This window comes from Curcuma longa, chromosome 1 (genome assembly GCF_044706935.1).
Source record: "Curcuma longa cultivar G26 ecotype Majalengka, Jawa Barat chromosome 1, ITB_CL_G26_1.1, whole genome shotgun sequence".
Taxonomy (NCBI): Eukaryota; Viridiplantae; Streptophyta; class Magnoliopsida; order Zingiberales; family Zingiberaceae; genus Curcuma; species Curcuma longa.
Window position 1 is genome coordinate 578,872 of NC_133861.1, and position 13,560 is coordinate 592,431.

The following is a 13,560-nucleotide window of genomic DNA, read 5'->3' on the forward strand; positions in this document are numbered from 1 at the left end:
AAAGTCAGAAAGAAAACTGTTGCGGTCACAACAAATATCTAAGTTGAAAGAAGCTTTGGAAGAAATACAACAACAATTAGATGCTCTTCAAATTAGTGATGAAGATTAAATATATTGTATCAAGTTGTTGTAAACTGTTTCTGAAATTATGTTTGCACTGTTGTAGTATTCTGTTGAATCCAATGTGATTAGCATTTTAAAAAAAGTTTGAACTACGTTATATCCTTTGTAGATGTAAAAGTATTCTGTAGTATTCTGTTGAATCCAATGTGTAGTATTCTGTTGTAGTATTATGTTTGCACTGTTGCTCTTCAACAGCTTTTGTAGAATTTCTCTGTTCTTTGTAGATGTAAAGGTGAACTACGTTATATCCTTTCTGTTCCTTTACTTTGTGATTTGTGATTTGTGCACAATGATTGATCAGGTAATTTTTTTAATGGTCATTTTTTTTACATTTAATATATCTTAGATAAGTGATATGCATGTTAAATCTACAAGTCAAAATGCTAGGCTGTGATGATTAGATTCCAATTGTTAGACCTGTGGATGTAACGGTGTTTTCTTAGGAGTTTGGCAATGTGTCACTATACATGTATTTTTCAACACTGGAGGGGTCAGGTGAATTAGATGGAATTTGATAAAGTCAATTGAGGGTGTATGTACTACGAAATGAATCAAATACACAGTCAAATTGTATTGAACCAATGATATCTTCGGCACTTCGAAATCAATCAAATTCCAAAGTCAAATTGTTTTGAACCAATGATAATTACATCATTTTCATTTTAAAGAATGATGTGCAGAGTGAAATTTTTCGCATTCCTCAGGTCCGCAAGATCCTCTCCGTCCGCAACGGGCTTCCCTCCGGCGTACAACTCCCACTGGTTTCCCCTGAACTTGTCTCTGTTCCAGTGGTGGCCGGAGTTAAGTATCAGCACGTTAAACCTGGGAAGATGCTGCTTCAAGAATGTCACCGATCGATCGAGATGCTGCTTCAAGATTCAGTTCAATATGTGATAGTTTAGCATTGATTACAATCAATGGATCCAAAACTAGTAAGTGCATTCATTAAAAGATCAGATTGCAGTAACAACAGAGTTCACTGAATGAGAGAGCAAGTAGCCAGCAAACAGAGCTATTTTTTTCTTGTATAAAAGCCAATAGATCATATACAAATTTACAATGGTTCAGCAACTCTGAATGCCCTTACATGTTCTATAGGAAGGAGAGGAATGAGAGAGCAAGTAGCACATCAATTATCAATGGCCTCTCACTTGGTTCTCTTTGCACAGACAGTAAAGCCACAGCAGCAACCTGCATATCATGTTGTCCACCAGCAAAGTAGCATTAGGTGCAAGAAAATGCCGATATGGTTAACCACACATCGTGCGGAAAACAAACCTGCTGAAACAAGAAAAAAAATGAAAAAATATTACCTTCAGTTGGAGTGATGCCCGATTTCTCAACAGTTGGCAAGAGGAAAAAATGAAACAAGCAGGTCATGCCATAATGAAAATCTTACCTGACTTCCACAGCCAAACTTTGTTCAGTCAAGCAAGCAACACACAATCTAGTGGAACAAACAACTTTAATATATATAGGTGATGACTCAAGCAGAACACATCACACTGTTCATCATTGAGAAAGGAAAAAAATAGGAAAATTTATCATGTCAACATTCAATGCATGCATGCTTGTAGTGAGTTCCTGTGCTTGAAACCATAATGCTAATAAATTACCATCACAATGACTACCAACATAAGCAACAAGTTATAAAGCTACATGTCAACCACAACATGTTTCATCTAAACACAACATGTCAAAACCAAAACCGTACACAACATGATGGACGACTTTCCCAGCAGCTACATCCTCTAATATTGATGGTTTGTTAAATCATCATTAATTATGAGGCATGTTGTTAGAACCTGCAACAATAAAAATAATTATAAACTTCAATTTCTCATTCAATCAACGACTTTAATTTCCTAAATTGGGAGTTTTATAGTACCAACTCTAGAAGCCAAATCTTCCTCGTTTGTGTCGTCGTTGCTGTTATCATGATCATCTACAGTTGATCTGGTAATAACAACATCATTATATTTACAAAATTTATTTAAATTTATTATGCAAATAAATTTAGGAAACAAATATAGAAATAATCAGCACATACCTTTGCTGCAAAATCGGACAATTACGCTTATCATGAGACACACCCCGATGGCCACATCCACGACATAACCTGGATTTTGAGATTGCCTTCTCCTTTGACGATTTCAACCTTTTTCCGCATCCTTTTGTTCTTACTAAAGAAGGATCAATAATACCAAGGGTGTCATCCATAGAATTCTTCCTTTGACTACCAATACCGCATGTTTTACTAATGTTCATGTCTTGAATTTTGCTGTGGATACAATTTAGTTGTTCCTCCAAAAAGGATGTTCCCTCATCAGTCAAAGATGCATCCTCAATTACTAAGGAAGCTTTATAGGATAACCTTGAAAGCCTTGACATCAAAAACTTATTTGGATCATTGATGGAAAGTTGGTCTTCCCCCAAAATATAATTTGCTCCAACCTTTGCATCTCGTGTCCATCGTTTGAGTATATACTATTCAGGTAAATGAAAGACTTGGGTGATGCGGAAAAATGCTAACATATGCCTGCATGGAATGCCCTCAAACTCAAATTTTCTACAGCTACAAGATATGTAGTCCTTTTGTTTGTCATGAGTGAGTAACCTTGATTTGGAAGAAGAACAACTTTGAAATTTTATCACATTATAAATCAGTAAATCATCTTATACAGACGCTTGTTGCACATAATAACTGTGACTATCACTAATTTCACTTTGAAACTCCAACCATTTATTTTTCGTATACACCTTAACCATTTAAATTTCCATTGGCCAATTTGTCTTAGTCCGGGTATGCTCATTAATATCAACATGGTCAGCAGCTAACTCATTGTGTCTTAGGTGTCTCAGTGCCCTATTGAAACGAATGATAAAATCAATCAATGAGTTCTTATTTGAGATGGTTTTCTTAAAAAATGCATGTGAGCTTTCAGATCTCTGACTGCTTGACATTCCAGCACAAAATACATGACTAAAATATGCGGGCACCCACTTTTGTCGCAATTCATACATCAATGCCAACCAATCATTATTCTCCAAGTTAGCACATTTGATAACGTCTTCCCATGACTTCTCAAATTCATCAGGCGTTGTAGAGTTTACAATGACATTCTTTATGCTTTGATAGTGATCACGAAAAGTCAAAGGATTTAATTTATCTGGAAATTTATTCAATATGTGCCACAAGCAATATCGATGCACCGTATTAGGGAAAACTTGTGCAATAGCTTTTGTCATAGCAAGATCTTGATCAGTAATGATCACATTTGGTGCTCCTTTAGGCATGACATCTATGAACTTATTAAACAACCAAACAAAGGAATCAGTTTTTTCATCACTTAGAAAACCACAACCAAAAATAATTGTCTGATGATGATGATTAACTCCAACAAATGGTGCAAAAATCAACCCATATTTATTGGTGTTATATGTCGTATCAAATACAACAACATCACCAAATACAATGTTAGCCGTCCTCGATACATGATCAACCCAAAAACATCTACTAAATCTGTTTTCTGAATCAGTCTCATAATCAAAGAAAAAAGCTGAATTTTTTTCCTTCTCAGATGCAAAAAACTCAATCAATGTTTCAGCATCAATACCCTTCAGGTCATCTCTTAGTTGTTGGTCAAAATTTCTAAGATCTTTTTCTGTGCAACCTACCCACTCGGGCCCCCCCGGACTACCCTTCAGGTCATCTCTTAGTTGTTGGTCAAAATTTCTAAGATCTTTTTCTGTGCAACCTACCCACTCGGGCCCCTCCCCCCCCGGACTCTATCTCAAATATTCGCATTTTTTGAGAAGTTGGCAAATTAGCCTCAGAAAATTGTTGAGTCAATGCTTTCTTAGCGGCTGAAATATGACGATGTGAGCGAAGCAAATGTACCTTTGAAGGAGTCGAGAGGGTATGATTATGACTTTCCATGATGTGACTGATAACCCAATTAGGTCCAGTTTGTCCTTTTACAAGTGAAATGTGTCTAATATCACTACAAGTCCAGTTTGTCCATGATATGACTTTCCAGTTAGTGACTTACAACCGGTTCTAATATCACTGCGGACTCTTTCCATAGATTGTTGATCATAGTTTACATTTCTATTTGCCCTCATTTTATCTGTTTGACCTTCTTTAAAACAAACAAATTTTGTCCATACAACTTCATTTGTAATCTTATTCTTTTTGCTATTGCTCATCCTTGCACTAAAACCAGCTTCTCGTGCATATTGATTATAAAACAAAAATGCTTCCTCTAAAGATGAGAATTCCATACCAACTTTGGGCTTCCGATCATTTTCAACTTGGGGAATATATAACTGATTATCACCGTCATTTCCTTCCATTGTCGAGGATTATCAGATTCAGATTAAGTGATTACCACCCCTGTTTAATACTTAATCACTTAGAAAAAGAAAAGGAGAAACAATATTCCTTTCACATTAAGTATTGTTTCAAAAATGTTAATGATAGTTAATGTTCTAAAAATTCTAATCAAAACATATCGATAACAAACATCTATAATGGTGCAGGTAAGAATACTGATAATTGTCTTTCAACATGAGTGTGCGCACTATAGATAATATATGTTTGGTGGAATGAAAATATTTTTTAATTTCTTTGGTTACTAACTGGTTGTTAAGGGGATGCAATTAATAGGCAGACACCCTAGACCTTATGCAAGTAAATGCTGCCTTAAGGATGTATTATAAGCCCTTTTACTATAACTTAGTTCCTGGACCATAACAAATATTGAAATAACTTTAGCCTATGAACATGCCTAAAAAGTCAGCAATAAGACATGCATTATTAAGACCGTTTGTTCTGGTATTTTGCTCTAGCTATGATAGGTTTTTCAATCTTTTTCCACCAAGGTTTTGTATTCTCACATCCCCTCACTAGTGTTTTGTGGATAACGATATGCACAAATGATATTCACAAACATAAGAAAAAATAGGGTTAGGGACCTTCAGCTCGCGAGTAGCAGGGGCGAGTGGCTTCGGATCGCGAGTTGCAGGGGCGAGGCCGAAACTCTGTGGCGAGGCCGAAACTCTGTGGCGAGGAAGAAGAGCTGCTCGCGGGACCTTGCGCTTGAGGCCGAGGCTCTGTGGCGAGGCTCCTTGCGCTCGGGGCCGAAACTCACTGGCGAGGCTCCTTCGCTCGCGAGGAGTGGTGAGGGCGAAGGAAGAAGAGAGGCGCGGCGAGAGAACAGGGGCGAGGGCGAAGGAAGATGAGAGGCGCGGCGAGAGAACAAGGGCGAAGGAAGAAGAGAGGCGCGGCGAGAGAACAGCGGCGAAACCCTAGGCGAAGGGGAGCTTCGGCGAGCAGAGGGGGGAGTGGGAGAGAAACCCTAGCTTCGGCACGCGCGGAGACGAAAATCGCAGCTTTTGTCGAGGGAGGGAGAAGAAAATCACGATTTCGTTCCACGTCAGACCGCCACGTCACCAGGAGCGCAGGAGGCGCTTATACAGGGCGCTCAGTATAGCGCTGCTGTATATATATATATATATATATATATATATTAAATGGTCCAACACTCACAATCAGACTTTCTAAAAATTAATTATGCTAGGTAAATGTCATTCATAAGAATTAACCCCAAAATACACCTGTTTGTGTCGTTCATGCGCCCTAAGAGATTAAAGTCTCACATATATTTTTATTAGTAATAAGTATAAGTCTCCCTTATAATTTTTTTTTGATAATTTAGATAATTTTTTGAATTGATTAATTTTGAAAATGACTGATTTAACTCCACGAAAATTTTTCAGCAACCACCAGGATCAATCCAAGAAACACAAAGTGACCTAACATTCACAGTCAATTTTTTTAAAAATTAATCATGCTGGACAAATATCCTTGCTGAAAATCAACCTCCATACTTTTGTTTGTGTCATTCATGTTTGCCACTTACGCTGCCCCTAGGGCAAGTCTCCCATATAAATGATTTTATATTTAGTTATCAATCTTCTCTTTAATCCGAACATGAAAGAATATTTTTATGTTATACAGGGGCTTCAAATCAACATTTTACATGGTTATTTTTGAAAGAATATATAGATGCGTTTTATGAGGCCATTAGAATATTTTTAAAATGATAGAATGATTTAAAATGATCAAATAATAATTTTATTTAAGAATATTATATAATTATTTTTTACATAATTTGAAATTAAATATTAAATGCACCATTTGCAAGACTATTAAAGTTCAACTATATTATTACTAAATATCTAACAAAATAATGTATCAATTTTGACCAAATTTATTGATCAAGACTATTATATAACTAAATTTACTATGTTAATATAATAGTTTTGATCATATGTCTAGTAGTTTTAACTATTAAGTTAATAGTTTTGACTAAAATTGTTATATAGATAATAATTTTAGTCTAAATTACTATATTTGTGTAAAATTTTCACAAATATTCTTTCTAAATTTTGAATCATATGACCAATTTAAGATTACAATTGAACTCCAATTGATTTTAGATTTAAATTTTGTATAGAAACTAATCATATAATAATTTTGGTAAAAGTTACTAAAATTATTTTTATTTTTAATAATAACTCCAATATTCTTCAAGTGAATTTATACATAAAGATTCAAAATTTGAGAATAGAATAACACGTAATATACTTTAGATAAAATTATTATATGATAATTTTAAAGTACATCTTTATATTCATATTTAAATTTTAAAAAAAAAATAATAAGATTAATTTTCAATGCAGAATAATAGTTATTTTAAAATTATATTAGACTCGAATGATATTTTAAAGTGCATTTATTTATTTAAATTTAATATAAAAATATATATATCAATTTTAATCAAGATCATTTTGAAGTAAATGCACAGATGGACTCCAATGATATGCTAAAGTATATCTATATAATTCAATTTAAAATTTAAAATAAAAAATAATCATATAACAATGTTAATCAAAGATATTAAATAAATATTTTAATTTATTTAAATTTATTATTTTAAAAAATTATTAATATATATTTGATAAAAATTTTGATTAAATAAACATGAAGAAAATTATTATATAAATTTATTTAAGTATGCATATTAATATAGCATAGTGTATTTTAGAATCTTTTGAGTAATTAATTATGCGGACTTTATGTGTGCGTCGGAGGCACGCCGAGAATGCGACGGCCCCGCCAAGTGGCGGACGGCGAGGAGGGAGAGGTATAAATACCGGTGAGGAAAGGAGTGCCCCCTCGGCTTCCACTTCTCGCCACTCGTGACTTTCCTTTTCTCATCTTTGTTTTCTTCCTCCTTCCGCCATTAATACTCACTCTCTCTCTCAGTAGGAGATATCATAGAAGAGGTCAGACTTCAGAGAGAGGCCTCTTCGATCGATGTGGGCTTCTCCTTGTCCTCTTCTCACAGTCGGTTTGCTACATTAGGGTCCGATTCATCTCTCGTCGATTACCACGCGCTTGCGGAGCGATGGCCGGCAACAGGGCGATCAGCTTGGAGGAGATCAGGAATGAGACCGTCGATCTTGTAAATAACTTCTTCTCACTATTCTAATTCTTGAGTTAGTTTTTTCCATTTCCCCTTCGATCTCCTTAGCTTGTTAAAAGAGTTACTCTTGTGGTTGTATGTATTATGGTTTAATAGTGCTCTTTTTGCCCTAAACCATGAACTCTTTTTCTTCTGTGTTTCAAATGACAAGCTTGTGGTTCATCAAGGAAGGTGAGGGAGTATGTAAAGGGATTATATTTTCACTTCACATACTGTTTGCTATTATTCCTATTCCTGAGAGTACGCCTTATTTCCAGCTATTTATTTTATTGTCGTCTTCTTCGTTTGCTTCTCTTGCAAAAAAAATACCGCCTCGAGATCTCTCAGTTTGAGCTTCCCAAGTTCTTCCGTAGTACCCGTCCGTAACGTAAGATAGCGCCTTCGCCCTTCAGCGATCAATTCTCGATAAATCAATATAAAAATTATGTACCAAAATGAATTCATTTAATATCTTTATTAAGATTCGTGAGGTTAGTGATGAGGCGTTGTCCACTATCTACGCATCATTCGATGCCGGTTTGACGGGTCAGCTTGCTTCTGAGGCATCGATTCCAAAAAAGTTTTTTTTTGGTAACGTTTTCGAATGGAATTTTTATTAATTTTTTTGACGAATAATATCTCTGTATTTCAGGAACGGATTCCGGTTGAAGAAGTGTTCGAGCAGCTGAAATGCACCAGAGAAGGTTTGACGTCCGACGAAGGAGCCAACCGGCTCCAAATCTTCGGCCCAAACAAACTCGAAGAGAAAAAGGTCAATTTTGCTCGTTTATCTTGCGAATCAATTTCATTTTCTTTTGATTCTGTTTTATTTTGATATAACACTTTCGGATTTGCAGGAGAGCAAGATTCTCAAATTCTTAGGCTTCATGTGGAATCCCCTCTCATGGGTCATGGAGATGGCTGCCGTCATGGCCATTGCTTTGGCGAACGGAGGCGGGAAGCCGCCGGACTGGCAAGACTTTGTGGGTATTATTGTTTTGCTCGTTGTTAACTCGACCATCAGCTTCATTGAAGAAAATAACGCTGGCAATGCTGCTGCTGCATTGATGGCTGGTCTCGCTCCCAAGACCAAGGTTGGTGCTTGGTCTCCAGAAAAAAAAACTTATATGTATGTTTAATTTGCTCTGGTAGTTACGACACTGTGGCTGGTTCATGGTTTATTGCTTCAGGTGCTTAGAGATGGTCGCTGGACTGAGCAGGATGCTGCCATTCTGGTGCCAGGCGATATTATTAGCATCAAGTTGGGAGATATTGTTCCCGCAGATGCTCGACTTCTCGAAGGAGATCCTTTGAAGATTGATCAATCTGCCTTAACTGGAGAATCTCTCCCTGTCACCAAGAGTCCTGGAGATGAAGTATTCTCTGGTTCAACCTGCAAGCAAGGAGAGATTGAGGCTGTTGTCATAGCCACTGGGGTTCACACCTTCTTTGGCAAGGCAGCCCATCTGGTGGATAGCACCAACCAAGTTGGGCACTTTCAAAAGGTCCTTACAGCCATTGGTAATTTCTGCATTTGCTCCATTGCAGTTGGCATGGTTGTCGAGATCATTGTCATGTATCCAATTCAGCACAGAAGATACAGGGATGGGATCGACAACCTGTTGGTCCTCTTGATTGGAGGCATCCCAATTGCCATGCCTACTGTTCTTTCAGTGACCATGGCTATTGGATCACATCGGCTATCCCAACAAGGCGCTATCACTAAGAGAATGACTGCTATTGAGGAGATGGCTGGCATGGATGTCCTTTGCAGTGACAAAACAGGGACTTTAACTCTTAACAAGTTGAGTGTCGATAAGAATCTGATCGAGGTATTTGCTAAGGGTGTGGATAAAGAGCATGTGATCCTGTTGGCTGCAAGAGCATCAAGGACGGAGAACCAGGATGCTATTGACGCCGCTATGGTGGGGATGCTTGCAGACCCAAAGGAGGTATGTCTAATATGACGACAATCATACTATGATATGCTTTTATTTTCAACTTCAGAATTAGTATATGTTCACTCAATAATTAATCTTTGTTTTTACAGGCTAGAGCTGGTATTAGGGAATTGCATTTCCTCCCTTTCAACCCAGTTGACAAAAGAACTGCTCTTACCTACATAGATAATAATGGAAACTGGCATCGGGCAAGTAAAGGTGCACCAGAGCAGGTAAAAGTTTTTCGTATTGTCTTTCTCTTTTTCTTTAGCGTAATTTTCTACATTGTTGTTATAACTTACTTGACAATTTAATTGACTGATGGGGGTAGATTTTGAGCCTTTGCAATTGTAAAGAAGATGTTAGAAATAAGGTTCATTCTGTAATTGACAAATATGCTGAACGTGGACTTCGATCACTAGCTGTTGCGAGACAGGTTTGCTCCTTTGGTCCTTGCCAGTCCAAATGGCTAGCAAACATATAATGCATTTCTAATATCTATGTTACCTTCCTTGATTGTGCAGGAAGTTCCAGACAAGTCTAAAGAGAGTGCTGGAGGGCCATGGCAATTTGTTGGTTTATTGCCACTTTTTGATCCCCCTAGGCATGATAGTGCAGAAACTATTAGAAGAGCTCTTAATCTTGGTGTCAATGTAAAGATGATCACTGGTAAGCCAAACTTGTCTTTTGGTATCTGCTTTCCCTCTAGTGAAGGATTTCTGGTACCAAATTTGTCAAATTCAGGTGATCAACTCGCTATTGCAAAGGAGACTGGGAGGAGGCTTGGAATGGGGACAAACATGTATCCATCATCTTCATTGCTTGGTCAAAATAAAGATGCATCAATGGCTGCACTCCCTGTTGATGAACTGATAGAGAAGGCTGATGGATTTGCAGGAGTATTCCCAGGTTATTGATGAACTTACACTGTGCACTCAAGTGCTGTAACTTGAGGTGAGATTGTTTCTTTGAAGGCTCATGGTTGGTTTTCCTGTGGAGCAGAACACAAGTATGAAATTGTCAAGAAGTTACAGGAGAGGAAGCATATATGTGGAATGACAGGAGATGGAGTTAATGATGCCCCTGCTTTGAAGAAGGCTGATATTGGTATTGCTGTTGCTGATGCAACAGATGCTGCTAGAAGTGCTTCTGATATTGTTCTTACTGAACCCGGTCTAAGTGTCATCATTAGTGCCGTCCTTACAAGCAGAGCTATTTTCCAGAGGATGAAGAACTATACTGTTAGTTTTTTAATTATAGTAATTCATATATCCAGTGAACTTTTTTGCTGTCCCCCTTAGTATTTTTTGTTTCATTCCAATGCAGATTTATGCTGTCTCAATCACCATTCGTATAGTTGTAAGTATCTTTTTGTTTCAGCAAATTGCATGGTCTTGTGTTTGCCAAATTGTTCTCATTTCATTCTTTTATATTTCAGCTTGGATTTATGCTTATTGCATTGATATGGAAGTTTGACTTCTCACCCTTCATGGTTTTAATCATCGCGATCTTAAATGATGGTAAATTCATGGAATTACAAAGCACGAGTTCCTTGTTTCTATTTTTTTATCCAAACAACAAGTTCATAATTTGTTGGATGAAGGTACAATTATGACAATTTCAAAGGACCGGGTGAAACCATCTCCAATGCCTGATAGTTGGAAGTTGAAAGAAATATTTGCTACTGGTGTTGTGTTTGGGAGTTATTTGGCATTGATGACTGTTATTTTTTTCTGGGCCATGAAAGACACAGACTTCTTCTCCGTGAGTATTTGTTTCACTTTTCTTAAAATGATTGATTGAATTTTTATTTGTATATAGATTTTCTTCCTACAATGTATATTATTTACAAACAAATATATCTATTTCCCTTCCTACAATGTAAGCTACATTTTCTCCTTGGAATGGCCTTTATATGCTATATTAATAATTTATTTGCCACCTTTAATACACCCTCTACTTTTATATCCCACAAATTTGCACAGAGACCTAATTGTTCTTGTCATATCTTTTCAGGAAAAATTTAAAGTTAGATCATTGAGACACAATGACGACGAAATGATGGCTGCTTTATACCTGCAAGTTAGCATTGTTAGTCAGGCTCTTATATTTGTTACAAGATCACGCAGCTGGTTCTTTGTCGAGCGTCCTGGACTTCTCTTAGTCAGTGCTTTTATCATAGCGCAGCTTGTAAGTTTCTTCTTTCAAGTATCTATTGCAGAATTTGAGTCCTATTGCTGTTATCCTTAAACACCTACCTAATCTGAAATATTGTAGGCAATAAGTATTCAACTCTTTGATTAGCTATAGTTGTTTAGTATTCAACTCTTTGAAACTTCTGTAAGGGACTTAGCAATTGTGCTCATATAATCTGTTTATTTGGAGAGAAATGAGAGGAAAGAAATGGTGAAAAGTACATGCTGGTGGTTTTTTTGCACAATTTAGGAACTCAAGTGATAATACATTCCACAGTCAATTTTAACCTATATTTTTATGAAATAAAAGCTTGTTCATTGTCCAGATTGCAACGATTATTGCTGTCTATGCTGACTGGGGTTTTGCCCGAATCAAAGGCATAGGCTGGGGTTGGGCTGGTGTCATCTGGCTTTACAGCATCATTTTCTTCTTCCCTCTGGATTGGTTCAAGTTTGCCATCCGCTACATTCTCAGCGGGAAGGCATGGGATAACCTTCTTGAGAATAAGGTAAGAATTGGTCGTCGTCTAGATACAATTTGAGTTAATCCTATATTTTTGAGCATCTGATCATCTCTATGCATCTCAGACGGCTTTCACTACCAAGAAAGATTATGGTAGGGAAGAAAGAGAAGCTCAATGGGCCATGGCTCAGAGGACTCTGCATGGACTCCAACCCCCTGAAACTGCTAACCTTTTCTCTGATAAGAGTAGCTACAGAGAGCTTTCGGAAATAGCAGAACAAGCGAAAAGACGAGCAGAAATCGCAAGGTCTCAATTTTTTAGCCCCTCATGATGCCTCACTCTGAAGCTCTGACAAATAAGGAGCACAGCCTATTATCTATCATAAACATTCTAAAACTTTTCTATGCCCTGACTATCTACAGGCTCCGCGAACTACACACTCTCAAGGGACATGTTGAATCAGTGGTGAAGCTGAAAGGGCTCGACATCGACACCATCCAACAGCATTATACTGTTTGATTCTCCACTATATTGAGGTGGCTGGACAACAAACATGGTTCATGAACATGAGTAGAAGCTCAAGTTTAAAGGATTTCTCTTTCCCACTGGTTTTAGTTTATGTCCCTTGTAATCATCCTCGTTTCTGCTGGTGAGAGCTATGGAAGCAGCTTTCTCCTTCCAAGCGCATCCATGCAAGATCTCAATAATGCTTGCACACTCTCTGCTTCTGTCCGCTATGGATTTTTTTTGTTTGCAACTAATCTTTTGCTACTAATTGAAGCACTGTTTTTTCTTGTCTCTTTAATGTGTTTTCACCCGTCTGTTGCTCATATTTTGAAATTTTACTTCTGTTTTTATGTCCTAGATATCATTGGCAAAAAGTTTCTAATGTCAGTGAATGATAGAAATAGATAGTTTGAACATCAATTAACACCTTCAGTTTGATCTTTATTAGAATGGAGTCGTCCTCGAGGCAATGGTGCCGTGGTAGAACATCTGGGTTGTCACCCAGGAACCGCGGTTTGATCCCCAGCTACGGTATCTTTGCAGAAATTTTCCTCCAAATGGAGAGCACAATCAAAGGATGCTGGACGTCTGGGCTAGCCGCTGCGTGCACTTTTCGATTTATCCTGGTGGTCGGTGGAAAACTTTCGTGAGGTCGGGTCGGTCACTTCAGGGATAATCAGATGAGGCTACTGAGATTTATCATTTTTTTTATTAGAATGGAGTCTAATATTGTTTCTTCACATTTTTGTTGACATTTTGGCATATTTTATTCTCACACTAATCAATTATTTAAATAAAA

The 13,560-nt window shown here is 37.2% G+C and overlaps 1 protein-coding gene across 1 annotated transcript; it reads left to right on the plus strand.

Moving 5' to 3' along the window:
- The first annotated feature begins 7,382 nt into the window (after positions 1-7,382).
- On the plus strand, positions 7,383-13,052 carry LOC141839727 (plasma membrane ATPase). The gene is made up of 16 exons (XM_074727549.1): positions 7,383-7,655; positions 8,308-8,427; positions 8,513-8,749; positions 8,846-9,607; positions 9,706-9,828; positions 9,927-10,031; positions 10,120-10,264; positions 10,340-10,504; positions 10,598-10,836; positions 10,922-10,954; positions 11,034-11,115; positions 11,199-11,359; positions 11,612-11,785; positions 12,117-12,299; positions 12,379-12,560; positions 12,677-13,052. Exons 1-16 carry the CDS (start codon positions 7,599-7,601, stop codon positions 12,771-12,773), a joined length of 2,865 nt encoding a protein of 954 aa, XP_074583650.1. The 5' UTR covers positions 7,383-7,598; the 3' UTR covers positions 12,774-13,052.
- Positions 13,053-13,560: the final 508 nt, after the last annotated feature.

Excerpts from the sequence above, each read along its gene's own strand:
- LOC141839727 (XM_074727549.1), top strand. The coding sequence starts at position 7,599 with ATGGCCGGCAACAGGGCGATCAGCTTGGAGGAGATCAGGAATGAGACC. Across the intron at positions 11,116-11,198 it reads CATCGCGATCTTAAATGATG|GTACAATTATGACAATTTCA; the intron begins GTAAATTCATGG and ends TGTTGGATGAAG. Across the intron at positions 11,360-11,611 it reads AAGACACAGACTTCTTCTCC|GAAAAATTTAAAGTTAGATC; the intron begins GTGAGTATTTGT and ends ATATCTTTTCAG.